Source organism: Danio rerio, chromosome 20, assembly GCF_052040795.2.
Source record: "Danio rerio strain M-AB ecotype USA chromosome 20, GRCz13ab, whole genome shotgun sequence".
Classification (NCBI taxonomy): Eukaryota; Metazoa; Chordata; class Actinopteri; order Cypriniformes; family Danionidae; genus Danio; species Danio rerio.
Genome location: NC_141040.1, coordinates 25,519,582 through 25,533,021, shown reverse-complemented (window position 1 = coordinate 25,533,021; position 13,440 = coordinate 25,519,582). Strand labels below are relative to the sequence as shown.

At 35.5% G+C, this 13,440-nt stretch overlaps 1 protein-coding gene across 3 annotated transcripts in view; it reads left to right on the top strand.

Annotated features, from left to right (window-relative positions):
• The window catches only part of syne2a (spectrin repeat containing, nuclear envelope 2a), a 165,523-nt gene that overhangs the window by 14,550 nt on the left and 137,533 nt on the right, over positions 1-13,440 (top strand). For 2 of the 3 annotated variants that reach the window (NM_001365331.1, NM_001365330.1), the window contains 12 exon segments: positions 1,222-1,283; positions 3,060-3,155; positions 3,293-3,370; positions 3,455-3,547; positions 7,176-7,366; positions 7,453-7,652; positions 9,095-9,195; positions 10,574-10,687; positions 10,781-10,918; positions 11,678-11,842; positions 11,929-12,041; positions 12,221-12,389. In NM_001365331.1, coding sequence (NP_001352260.1) covers positions 1,222-1,283; positions 3,060-3,155; positions 3,293-3,370; positions 3,455-3,547; positions 7,176-7,366; positions 7,453-7,652; positions 9,095-9,195; positions 10,574-10,687; positions 10,781-10,918; positions 11,678-11,842; positions 11,929-12,041; positions 12,221-12,389 — 1,520 coding nt within the window. 3 annotated transcript variants of the gene reach the window in all.

Here is a 13,440-nt window from a genome sequence, read left to right as displayed (position 1 = left end):
CTAAGTTTGAGAAAATACATTTATTTTATCCATTTTGGAAACAAGGCTGTAACATTGAAATTGTGGAAAAAGTGAAGCGCTATAAATACTTTCTGGATACACAGCCTTATGTGCATCTCAAAAGACCAAGAGTATTTTAGATTTCTTTTGTTATTAATGGATAATATTTTTGTATTTTCATTTAATTTAGTATTTGAGTACTTTTATTTTAGTTAGTTGTTTATTTTATAGATTAGTAATTTTATTTAATTGGTATGTTGACCTGTGCAATACATGGAAACGACCTCAATATTATTTGGTGATGCAACATATATTACAAAAACAAAGAAAAAAACAATGATTATTGAGAGGTGGAACCACTGAAAGTTGGAAGAAGTTGTCAAAATGAGCTTGGTTTCAAAGCTGCAGTCTATTTCCTTAAAATGACAGTGTAAAGTAGGTTAAGGTTAGTCTTCCTAACCCTTACCTACACATTCACAAATAAAATTAAAGCGATTTTACAAGGACATTCTACATCATCAATGTCAAAGCTTATGTTATGATGGTAACTTAAAAAAAATTTAATTACTGAATCTTAATAACCTTAAGAATGAAAAGTTATTCTCCCTTAAACAGAATGTGACAAAACTTCTTTATTGTAACAGGCATTAAGTGTGTTTGCTGCTGTATAGACAGGATATCCAGATGAGCCAGTGCTCAAATCAAGATTGGTCACTGACTCAGCCTGTTGGATCTCTTCCCACAAGGCTAAATGAACATCTCCTATTGAGGGAAAGACCCAGTCTACCTTTAATAGCATGGGAAGAAGTATAAATGGAATACAGCAGTGATGGGTGAATGTTAGAGCGAACCGAAAGTCTGCAAGGCTGTTCAGGGAAACACTTAACAGAGGGAAAATAGGAATATGGTGTCTCCCAAGCCCTTGTTTGAGATGGAAGCCGGAAATCACCAAGTCGAGCCAGGTTTCCAGTGGTCATGCAATGTTCCCTGCTTATAAATAGTTATGTATGAAGACATGCTGTGTTTTTGATCTGCTATAAACCAGAAAGCCCCAAAGCTGTTCTCTGGCAAGATGTGTACATATTTTTGTATGAATACTGTCTGGTTGTGCCAATGTGCTCATACTATTTCCTTTACACGCACACACACACACACACACAGATTTTCAACGTGCGGGTTTGGTTCAGAAATAAGCATTATGTCATCTTATTTAATTAACAGTGGAACAGGAGCAGATTCAGAAGAGAACGTTCACAAATTGGATCAATGCACAGCTTTCCAAGGTACAGTAAACCCAACAACAACACTTGATGTACTAAAATCACTGTTAAAGGGAACCCAAAATTGTTACTCATTTTTTTCTCACTCACAGGTAGCTAAAACCATTATACATTTTAATATAATTTCTGTTAAACACAAGGGAAGATATTTTAAAGTATGTTAATGTAAGAATGTAGTTTGAAATACTATAAAATCTATGGCTACAGTTTTTGAACATTCTTCAAAAAGATTTTCTATTTTCATCAAAGAGATGATAAACTAAAATAGGCTTAAAACAAGTGTAGTACAAGTCAATTATGGCAGAAAATCCCTTTAAACTGAGGTCTGAATTGCTGACTCACTGGTCAGAAAAGGAAGGGCTGTCCAGCTCCGTCTGCCTTTGAGCTTTGCATATGCCGAGCATCTTGATTTATTTATAGCATCTTACCGGCAGCTATAGTGCACTTCAACAGGCTGTAACATGAGCCATGTAGCTCATCCACCAGCACTTGGCTGTGTTTTAAACACAAGCGCATAAAGCCCACAAGCGTTGAAGTTCATGCAAGTGTCGATCTCCGGTGATCTGACCAGCAGTCTTTATATAGCTAAAAAGTGTTGCATCATTTCACTTCAGGTTAACTATTTGATACATCATTTAATGTAATCGAATACAGTCCTGGCTTAAAATTATCCCTGAAATCAGCATTTGACAAATATGGGCTCCTAAAGTTTAATTAAATCCTCAACATATGAACGTCATATCAAAATTTAATACAAAACCTTCCTCTAATATCTAGGTTCCTAATGAGTGACTGTAGATTGTTTTTATGTGAAGGGTTCTAAAGCTTTTTTTTCTTGTCAGGTAAATCAAAAGGGTTAGATCATCTCTTCTGCGTTTGACACATTCATTGAAAGGGTCAAATGTCTGAGAGTTTGCAAAAAGCGTAAATTCTTTAATTCTGTACTGAACTGTCAGTGTCATGCAGAGAAAAGGGATCCATTCAAAATATAGTCTCACAGAATCAGATTGATGCAATTTTAATCATACTACTAAAATGATCATCTACAGCTTGTATAAAAATTTCCACATCACTATTATCAGATGCTTTCTTAACAGCTTGTTTTGCACCATTGACTTTTTTCCTAGTGTTTTTGTTATTCAGAGGGAAGAGCACAGCAGATAATAACATGGTTATCTTAAACTGGTTTTAAACTGCGAGCAATGTTAAGGTTTGGGGATGACTTAGCACCTCCTAAAGTGGGTGATATTGCAATATTTGAGCCGCCTCTACTGCAGTGACGTATTTATGCCATATGGTCCCAACTATGTTGATATTAAAATGCAGCAAAACAAACATGGCAATACCCCAACAGGACCTCGCCCCAGTTTGATTTTTCCCTGTCATTAATAGACATGCCCCTTACTGCTGATTGTTGCTTTTGTGCTTTGGAGGTCCTTACAGTTTTTCTAATAATTCTCAATGCTCCTTTAATTATTGTGAATCATTATATTTTATCATGCGCTTTTGTATACATCAGCTTTTGTGCACTCTTAATAATAATAATAAATAATAAATGAATAAATTTGATATGATAGAAATTGTATTTAATATTCATACATCATGTTATGTATTTATATATTTAATTTTTTTTTACAAATATTTTAGTTTATTTTATGTTATATGGAATAATAATACTTCATTATATATTCCTGCTACTTCTGCCTCAGCTTGACCAAAATGCCCCACAGTTGCTTCACGGTTACAAAATAATGCTAAAATGCATTATGTGTTTTTCAGAGGAGTCCTCCCGCTGCTGTCCAGGATCTGTTCTCTGATCTTCGGGACGGAACTCGACTGCTCGACCTGCTGGAGGTGATGAGCGGCCAGCGCATGGTGAGGGCTGAATATTACCATCATAACACTGAGATTCAGCCAAGAAAGCATTTATTTACACTTCAATTTTTTGTTTACACAACCATAGAAGTGTTTAGAAATGCTGAATGCAACTGATTTTGTTTGTTCCTCTGTAGAAGCGAGAGCGAGGTCACGGTGTGTTTCAGCAGAGAGGCAACATCGAGACTGCTTTGAGCTTCTTGAAGAATAAATCCGTAAGATCTGGTGATTATTTTCCATCTGTTAGGATTCTTAGATTTCTATACAAATGGCATAAACAACTGCTTATGTTCTCTTAGGTCAAACTGGTGAATATAAACATCCCAGACATCTTAGAAGGGAAACCTTCCATCATTCTGGGCTTGATATGGACCATCATCCTGCACTGTCATGTATGTGTAACAAGGAAGTCACCATATAATATGTTTTTACAAAAACAAACATATCATATGTACTTGTAGCTTTCGTGGCCTTGAGCAGTTTTTCTTTTGTTTACCTCAAGACCTTTAGAACTGTTGTACAGTGAAGGCCTGTACTTTCTGAGATTTCATAAAGGAAACATATCGCATTGCATATCATTCAGAAGATCATTTTTAGGGAATCTGGGTCGAATGAGTACATTGGTTCTGCTTAGTCATACAGTATAGTATTTCAAAATGTGCAAACATATGTGTTGTCATATGCATTACCATTCAAAGTTTTGTGGTCTGTAAGAATTTTACAGTTTTTTTTTGTTTTTATTTTATTTCATTTAATTATTTTGTGGCGAGGCAGTGGCGCAGTAGGTAGTGCTGACGCCTCACAGCAAGAAGGTCGCTGGGTCGCTGGTTCAAACCTCGGCTCAGTTGGCGTTTCTGTGTGGAGTTTGCATGTTCTCCCTGCCTTTCGACTAGAAAAGCCGACAAGAAAATGAATAAATGAATAATTATTTTGTATTTTTTATTATATTTATCATCAAAGCTGCCAATACAGTAAAAAGTGACTTTGTGAAATTCATTCATTTTCTTGTTGGGTTAGTCCCTTTATTAATCCGGGGTCACCACGGCGGAATGAACCACCAACTTATCCAGCAAGTTTTTTTTACGCAGCTGATGCCCTTCCAGCCGCAACTCATCTCTGCGAACCATCCACACACACATTCACACACACACTCATACACTACGGACAATTTAGCCTACCCAATTTACCTGTACCGCATGTCTTTGGACTGTGGGGGATCCGGAGCACCCGGAGGAAACCCACGCGAATGCAGGGAGAACATGCAAACTCCACACAGAAATGCCAACTGAGCCGAGGCTTGAACCAGTGACCCAGCGACCTTCTTGCTGTGAGGCAACAGCACTACCTACTGCGCCACTGCTTCGCCAACTTTGTGAAATATTATTGCAATTTAAAATAGCTATTTTCTGTTTTAATATATTTAAATTTTCCTTTGGTGGAAAGCTAAATGCTTGGCACTATGGTTTATCATCATTACCCCACACTTAAAGAGATAGTAGACCTCAAAAATCTGCTATCATTTACTCACCCTTCACTTGTTCAAAACCTATTTGAGCTTCTTTCTTCTTGTGAACACAAAAGAAGGTATTTTGAAGAATGCTGATAGCTTGCACTCATTAGCCCCTTTCACACAGTGAGACCAGTAAATATCTGGAAAGTGTCCGGAGCGACTTTACCGTTAAATTCATAAAAGACCTGTTCACACAGGCGAGGACGTTACGGAATTTTTCCAGAAAAGAGCATTCACACATCCATTCCAAAATGCCGATAAATTATGACATCATTAACCAGAAATGACCTCTAAACGGCTGGGCTTCTATTTGTAAACCTTTGACTACATTACAAACTTTGTGGATGAAGTATTGTGAACAACTTCGATGAAAACATAAACACTTTCGCATGTCGAGATGTACATGATATATGTGTGTGCTGTTGCTAACGGGCTTATTCACGGGCACACGCAAATCATAAGCATCTTATCGATAATTATTTACACAGTTGACATTAAGATGAACTTATAAACATTATCCGACTAACTTCTAGCAGCTAAATGTGTCTGGGAAAATATTCAAAGGTTTTTATTTTCATAAACCGTGCAGACGTAAATGCGTCTGACTGTTTTGATTGGCTAAAGCAGACGTCTCACGTCAGCACGTTCTAGATGTGCACGCGCTCTTTACGGCATTCTTCCTTCTGCGTTTACACAGCGCAGCATTCCAGAAAATTACCGGTAATGTTACAACTTCTCTTTCTGGAAAATAGCCAGAACGAATTTACAAAAGGGCCTGTTCACAGACATTTTTGCCGTAGCGTGTTGCTGTTTTCAGACCAGCGCAACCTTAATTTTCGCGTTTTCCACCATGTTGTTTAAATAACAAATCCATTTGTGCCACTTTGTGGACTTATGGGTGTTTTGGTCTAAAAAAAGAGGTGTGTTAAGGTGCATTGTTGGCGCAATGCTATTTTGAGGAACTAAAATAGACTGTGCAATAGATCAGCTAAAAGCAGGTCTAAAGTTCAGCGCAGAGCACGTTAGTTATGTGCCTTAAATGTGTACACATTGCTTAATATGCACAATTCATATGCAATTCATAGTTACATATGCAAATATCTTTACATGTGAAAAAATAATTAAAGGATTAAAATATTACAAAAACTATTACTAAAAAATTATTACCAAAAAAAAGCCTCATACCTTCTTTAATCTCTGGGGGCTTTTTTTCAATTTATTCATGACAACTTGCTTTTGTATATTGTTGTTATTGTTGTTATTATTAGCAATATTATTTATTATATGCATATTTATATTTGTTTTATTAATAACAAGCTTAGATTTGTCCACCTGTCAGGTTTTGGACCATATGGGGCATAACATGTGTGCTTGGATATAACTTAGTTTTTTGAACACACTTCATTATTTTTGTTTATTTATTAATTTGCTGGAAATAAGAACTGAATGTATAAATAGTTAAAAAAAAAAATCTTTGTGCTTGACAAACAAAATTAATTATGTAGGCTAATGGATGTCTTCAGCGGATTGCGTACAACTCCTTTCCTTATCTATATGAAAGAGAAAGAAAAGAGAAAGTAAAGAGACCGATTGAGCAGGCTCGTTCTTTATCTTCGCGATGCAGATGGTCTGTTCAGTTTTTCCTCTTATAAAGTCCTCCATGTAAATAGCAAATGCACCATGGCGTGACACAACTGACTCTTAAAGTAAATGAGAGATGAGACTGGTTTGGTTGATTGGTTTATTCCCAAAGCACACCCATAACCTATTAAGAAAATAAGCACAACCCTTGTTAGACCATGTGCCACGGCGCAAATCGTATTTTTTTCCGTCCTTAAAATAGCAAAAGTGGATTCAAACACACCCCTAATGCTTTTGCACCATGCGCTTTAGACTTTTCGCTTAGATTGTTAAAATAGAGCCCATATTCTTTATTGTTCAAGTTCAACAGAAGAAACTCAAATAGGTGCAAAAACCAAATGATGGCAAGTAAATAATGAAGTAATTTACAATTTTGGGTGAACTGTCCTTTTGAGAGTCATGCAATCTGTCAGAAATCTATTAAAAAACAGTGATTTGATGCATATGATTATTATGATCAATTATTATGAATTTTTACAGTTATGTTGCTAAAAAATTTAGATGTAAAATTAAAAAGAGCATATTTAAAAAAAAAAGTATGTTTATTGTAATCAGTATTTGATCAGTTACATTAATAAGATCATTACAATTAAAATATTAAAATATAATGGTTGTTTGCTGATTGTTTAGGATTTTTCTATATCTGCACTCTTAATTTCGATTTTCTTTTTCAAACAATGACTACAGACAGCTTTTACCCTCTGCAATAGACAGTTATGTTCCATATAGTCTTTTTAGTACAGATATAGCCGGCATGAAGAGACAACACAGTTAGCTCTTGTTGTCACTAATGTTGCAACTGTAAATGTTCATTTTTTTTTCTTTTTCTTTTTTTATGATTAAGCACTCTCTTCTCCACATTATTACAGATAGAGGAGCTAGCCAGTACCCTCTCATTTGGATCCCGTTCCTCCTCCCTGGACTCCCTGTCCAGTCTAGACTCTTTTTCTGGTTCTCCAGCCAGTAGTCCAGTTCCTCGAGGAGCATCACCGATCCACACACGCTTCCGTCTGTCTGCTAAGAAAGCTCTGCTCCTGTGGGTTCGGGACCAGTGCCAGAAGTGAGCTTCAACTTGCTCATGCTATTCAAACACTTTTATTAGATGAGTTCTCTCTACATAAATGTTGTTGTTTTTTTTTTCTCCAGAGTCGGCTGTCCAGCTAGCGTGAGAGACTTTAAGTCGAGCTGGAGGAGTGGAGAGGTATTTCTGGCTATCCTCTGCTCCCTCAGGCCAGATCTGGTGGATCTCTCCCAATTTCAGACCAGCAGCAATCAGCAAAACCTGGAGAAAGCTTTTTACCTTGCTGAGAAGGAGCTAGGGATTCCCAGACTACTTGAGCCAGAAGGTGAAGCCTATTATGTTGACATTTATTCACCTAAGCCGACTGCTGTTGTATTAGACTAAAGGGCTTTATTCTGTGAAAACAACCATCCTGGATGTACTTAATTGCCTATTACATGGACACAAAACATATAAATTAGACCTAAAACATTGTTCTAAGATGAAATAGTTTATTTACTCCTAATTAAATGCAAAGCTGATTGAATTGAAACTGTGATTGGAGCTGATGGAGCATACAATAAAAAGTGATGTGAAAGACAAGCATATATATATATATATATATATATATGATGTAAGCATATATGTAAATGGATGTGAACGTATTCACTGATGGTCAAGGTGATGTGAGGTTAATTTTTTTTATATGGCACGATAGTAGTAGTTTATGAAAAAAACGCAAATGATAATTTTACTGAAAACACATACATTTGAATACAAAATTATTAACTCTCCTGTCAAATTTTCCCAAGTGCCGTTTAACAGGGTTTGGAAGTTTACTACAGTATTTCATATTATATTTTTTCATATTTAAAAATAAAATAAAAATCTATTAGCTAACCTTTTAGGTTGGCTGGAATAAAACATGACAATATTGAAAAAAGGTCAATATTGTTAGCCCCCTTAAGATTTTTTTTTTCTTTCCGATTGGCTACAGAACATTGCACTGTTGTCTAATGACATGCCTAATTACCCAACTTGCCTAGTTAACTTAATTAATCATTTAAAATGAACTTGAATAATAGCATCTTGCAAAATAACTGTTTTGTTCTACCGTCATGGCAAAGACAAAGTAAATTAGTTATTACTAATTGGTTATTGGCGTCACGGTGGCTCAGTGGTTGGCACTGTCAACTCACAGCAAGAAGGTCATGTGTTCGAGTCCCGACTGGACAATTTGGCATTTCTGTGTAGAGTTTGCATGTTCTTCACGCATTGGCGTGGGTTTTTTAGTAAACTAAATTGGCCGTAGTGTATGAGTGTGTGTGTGAATGTGAGAAACTATGGTTGTTTCCCAGTACTGGGTTGTGGCTGGAAGGGCATCCACTGTGTAAAACATATGCTGGAATAATTGCCAGTTCATTTCACTGTAGCGACCTGTGATAAATCAGAAACTAAGCCGAAGGAAAATTTATGAATGAATGAATGAATAAATAAATGAAAAAATGAATGAATGAATGAATGAATGGATAATATGTTATTAAAACTATTATGTTTACAAATGGGTTGAAAAAAAATCTTCTCTTTGTTAAACAGCAATTGTGAAATATTTTAATACTAATTTAAATTTCACAGGTTGTTAATTTTTGTTTTGTTTTTTACTTTTCCCCTGGCAAATCCAAAAAAACAATTTATTAATATTTTGTATTAATAAATTGTGTGCAATGTGTTAATGCTTTATTAAGCTTTTTCAAAGTTGAAGCAGTTTTAAAACCTTTTCCTTCACAGACGTTGACGTCAGTAACCCTGATGAGAAGTCCATCATGACATACATTGCTCAGTTCCTTCAGTACTCCAATGATTTACCTTTATCTGATGATGATATTGAGGTGAGACCATCTACATCTACATGTCCCAGCCAGGGGTGCGTTTCCATATACCATCATTAGCCAACTAATGTCCCAAGTTCCGTTTTTACAAACATAGTTTGTTGATTTGGTATTTCCTAAATCCATCGTTCAAACGAACATTCGCAAACTGCGTTGCAAACTTGTACACTTGCAGCTACACCAAAGCTGTAGTTAGAAACTTCTATTCCCAGTTATTCTATTCGTTTAGAACGTTCTGACATTTAAACTTGGAATTATTAAAAAAATAAATAAATAAAGTTTCAAAGTTTTTTTGCAGTTCTGTTTTAGCGATCTTCATGTTTACAGTTGCGCTTCCTTAGCAGTGCACTTTGAAAACATTGATGTAATTTTGAACAGAGCCGTGGCTCATGACGAAAGCTTTAGGTGACCTATTATTTAAAAGCGGAATTTATGTTATGCCTCCAAAGCTTGTGAAAACAGAAAAACATAACATACGTTAATGCTTTTAATTTATAGTATTTTTTTAGGAAATATCTGTACTGTATATGGCATGGGCCTGCTGGTTAGAACATTGCAGCAGTGGTTTGTACGTCAAATTGTAAAAGTAGACTTATCAAAAAATAAAAAATAAATAAACAATATTCTTCTTAATAATAATAATAATAATAATAATAATCATAACCTTAATAATAATAATAATAATAATAATAATAATATTAATAATAATAATAATCATCATCATCCTTAATATTATTATTAAAGCAGGATGTGTTTTTACCAAAATTAATGTTGGATTTTTCTTTAAATGCGTGTAAAACAATATAATTAGCACAAATAAATTATGGGGTTCTTCTCTAAAGAAGTTGTTACAACCCCATTTACAGCATTATTATGAGCGTTTTACGTTATAACTAACGTGGTTCAAACGATGGATCTGCGACAGAGAAACTACGAGTTTTGGGAAACACCCGTCACTACATCGTTCTTTTCCCAAACGATGCATCATACTATGATGAGTTACATTGTTGTCTGCGAAACGCACCCCAGATCTGTGCCTTTGCTTCATCTGTCTCTTTTTCATTCTTCATTCTTTCTCTCTCTTTCAAACCCCCTACCTTTTATTATTGGCTATTCCCTCTCTCTGTCTCCCCCTCCTGGTCGGACACAGCTTCAAACTCTGCTTTTTCCTACATGCTTTTCTCCTGTCAACCTTCCCACACACTTCACTCCTGCAGTTCTGGCCTCCCCACTGCACCAGGTACAGACATCACAGGAGTGCATGTCAAGTTTTCTTCGCAAAATATCATTCCACAATCAACGTCTACTTGTTTCAGCATGCTTTCTGATTTAACAATAAATCGCTGATTGGTTTATCTGTTACCTACCCTGCCCTCAGGCTTCACCCAGTCAGAAAGCCAGAGAGATGAAATGTTGGCTACAGCGAGCTTATCAGGAGTTGCTGGATTCATGGATTTCCACTGAGGGGAAGGGATACGCAGAAAGGTATCAGGTATGCTGAGTGTTCAATTGTAAATCAGTGCCTACTAATGTAACATGCAAGTGTTATGTAAATCTCTGAACAAGTGTTTTTGTTTTATTCAAGGCATTTCAGAACTTTGTGTGCACGTATTATGAGCAGAGACGTCCAGTTATTCCAGTGCTCAGTGCAATGAAGCGATCTACTAAACCCAACGAGGAGCAGATGGAACTTAGAAAGGCCTGGGATGCCATGGAGGAGAGGGTACATTCAGTGAATTCAGAAAAATATGGAAATTAGGATAGTTCTGAAAATCTATGCATTCTTTTTTTCGACAAAAGTGTGAATGTGAAAGAGTATAAACCCTGTAAAAGAGTATTATTTCTAACTATGTTTTGCTTCTAAGCCACTATAAAGCTGAGATCAAAATTAGCGTGGTAAACATTAGACATCAGTTTTTGTAACAGTTATTAATTAATTGTCTGATCGTGCTTGTTCAGTTCAATCCCAGACCCTTAAGATAACCACAGAAATAACATTAAAAAGTGTATTATGCTGAATAATAAATCAAAAATATATATTACAAGTGCCACAGGTTAAAAAAATCAAGGTGTAATATACTACTATTACAAGTAATATTCAAAAAACATACATGTTTTTGCTTATTTTATCAATTTGAAATGTAGCAAACAAACATAAATAAATGATTTGTTTTATTTATGATGTATTGCTATCATTTGGTGTGGACAGCTGCCAGTCTTATGGGATGGGGATGCATAACAATTAGTCTATTTAGTTCTAAAGGCTCTCATTTGCAACTGTACATTGACGTTATAAATCCCATAATATCTAAAGAAGCCCCTTTTGGAGTTTGATTAAATAAATGATTTGTTTATATTTAAATGTGGGAGACATTCTTTAATTGTACCTTTTATAGAAGACATCTTATTAGGAAAGAAAAAAGATTTCAGGGTACAATCCATTTGAATGACAAACAAAAAAATATTTGTGCATTCTCCCTAGTTACAAGAGTACAAAAGTGAGCTTGATGTTGGTTTGCCAGCACCTCTGAACACACTAGGCCGGTGGCTTCAACACATAGAGGCTGTGCTTACTGAAGACAGCAGCAACACAGAAGATCATGCCCTTGCTGCCAGAGATGCCAGACATAAGCAAGAACAGCTGAAGGTCAGTGTACAGCCAGGTTTTTTCATGCTTCGATATGTATTTCTGAATTATATACATGTTTGTGTTTTCTCTTGCTGCTTCCTCAGGTCCTGGTTGAAGATTTAAGCCAGCACTTGAACACACTTCATCACTACTGTAATGCAGATGATGATAACTGTCCTCAAGTACCAGTCGAGAAGCTGGAAGAGATCAAAAGACGGTTGGGCATACCATATTTTTTCAGACCAGCAAATGTTGTGTTTTTTAATATTCTGAGATGCTGGTGTCCACATCAGGCTTTATAAGTAACCATGAAATGTCCTGGAAATGTGCTAAATCAAGATGGTCTTTTCAGCAGATATTCAGGTTTTTTGTTAATTTTCCTCATTGTTTTGTTAGTTTCACCAGTGCCAGAGTAACAGCCAAGTACCATGGCATCAAGCTACTATATAGAGAGCAGATGCGCCATGTTTATGACCTGCTGGGACGTCTGAAGTCTAAGCTGAGCTTGTGGAAAGGACCTTATGGCTCCCAGGAGTCTGTGCAATCTCTGCTACAGGATTGGCATGTATGTGATCATATAGAACAGTTATTGCATTGCTGTGGTTTCTCTTAAAAAATTATTTCTGTTTTCAATTTAAAGTTAATTTAAAAATATGTTTAAATTCAATTTAAAGTTAAAAATAAAATAAAGTGTGTACACTGTAAATATGCAAGGTTATGTGTTATTGGAGGAGCAAAAATATCTAAGATGAGCTGTTGTTCTAGCTTGGACTTCTAGCTTGGACTCAAAAATACAGTTTTATTAAAATATTTAGCATTTTGCAGACTCTGCAAGGTATGCCTGAACGTTTAACTTCACATTCTGTTTGTAAAATGTTAAATGAAGGGTTATAGAATAAAAATAGCAGTTCCAATAGTACTTTGAATAAAAAAATAGTGTAGATAAAAAACAAATTGAATAAATTTGACAGGGTGATGAGCATAACTTCATGACTGCAACAGTTTGTTCTTGAACGTAAATTACATGGTCAAGTCAGAAAACTGATTTTTTTTCAATGTTTATTGTGACAGTACACAAGGACTACAAGTGCAGTACTCTGAGCTCATGTGCTTTATTGATCAGACAATAGTTATAGTGCTAATATGATATTGAAAATTACCCGTTGAATTTCTAAAATTACAAAGGAACATTTTTTTTTCCTTTTTCCTTTTTCTTTTTGAACTATGTACAAATTGCATAAGTAAAATTCATCCTGTTAATCCTGAAGCTCAGTCAGTTTGCTTGCCTTTTTAACCATTTAATGAATGTTCCTGCAATAAATGAAAATAAAGAGTACTAGAGATTACAATTTCAACTCAGAATTTAACTTCACACTAGGTTCAGTCTCAGACTTCACAACCATAAAACGTTAACTTAATTTTAAAAACATAATGCACACAAAAAGGAAATTTAAAAAAAACAACTTTATAATCTGATTAATAGAATTCTACAGGATTTCCAGTGGACACATACTGTATAATATTAATGTTTGGTCCATCTGGAAACACAGCTATTATGATGCCAAACCTCTTCATGCAAGAAGAAAGCCATTGTGTTTACAAGTTATTGTATTATA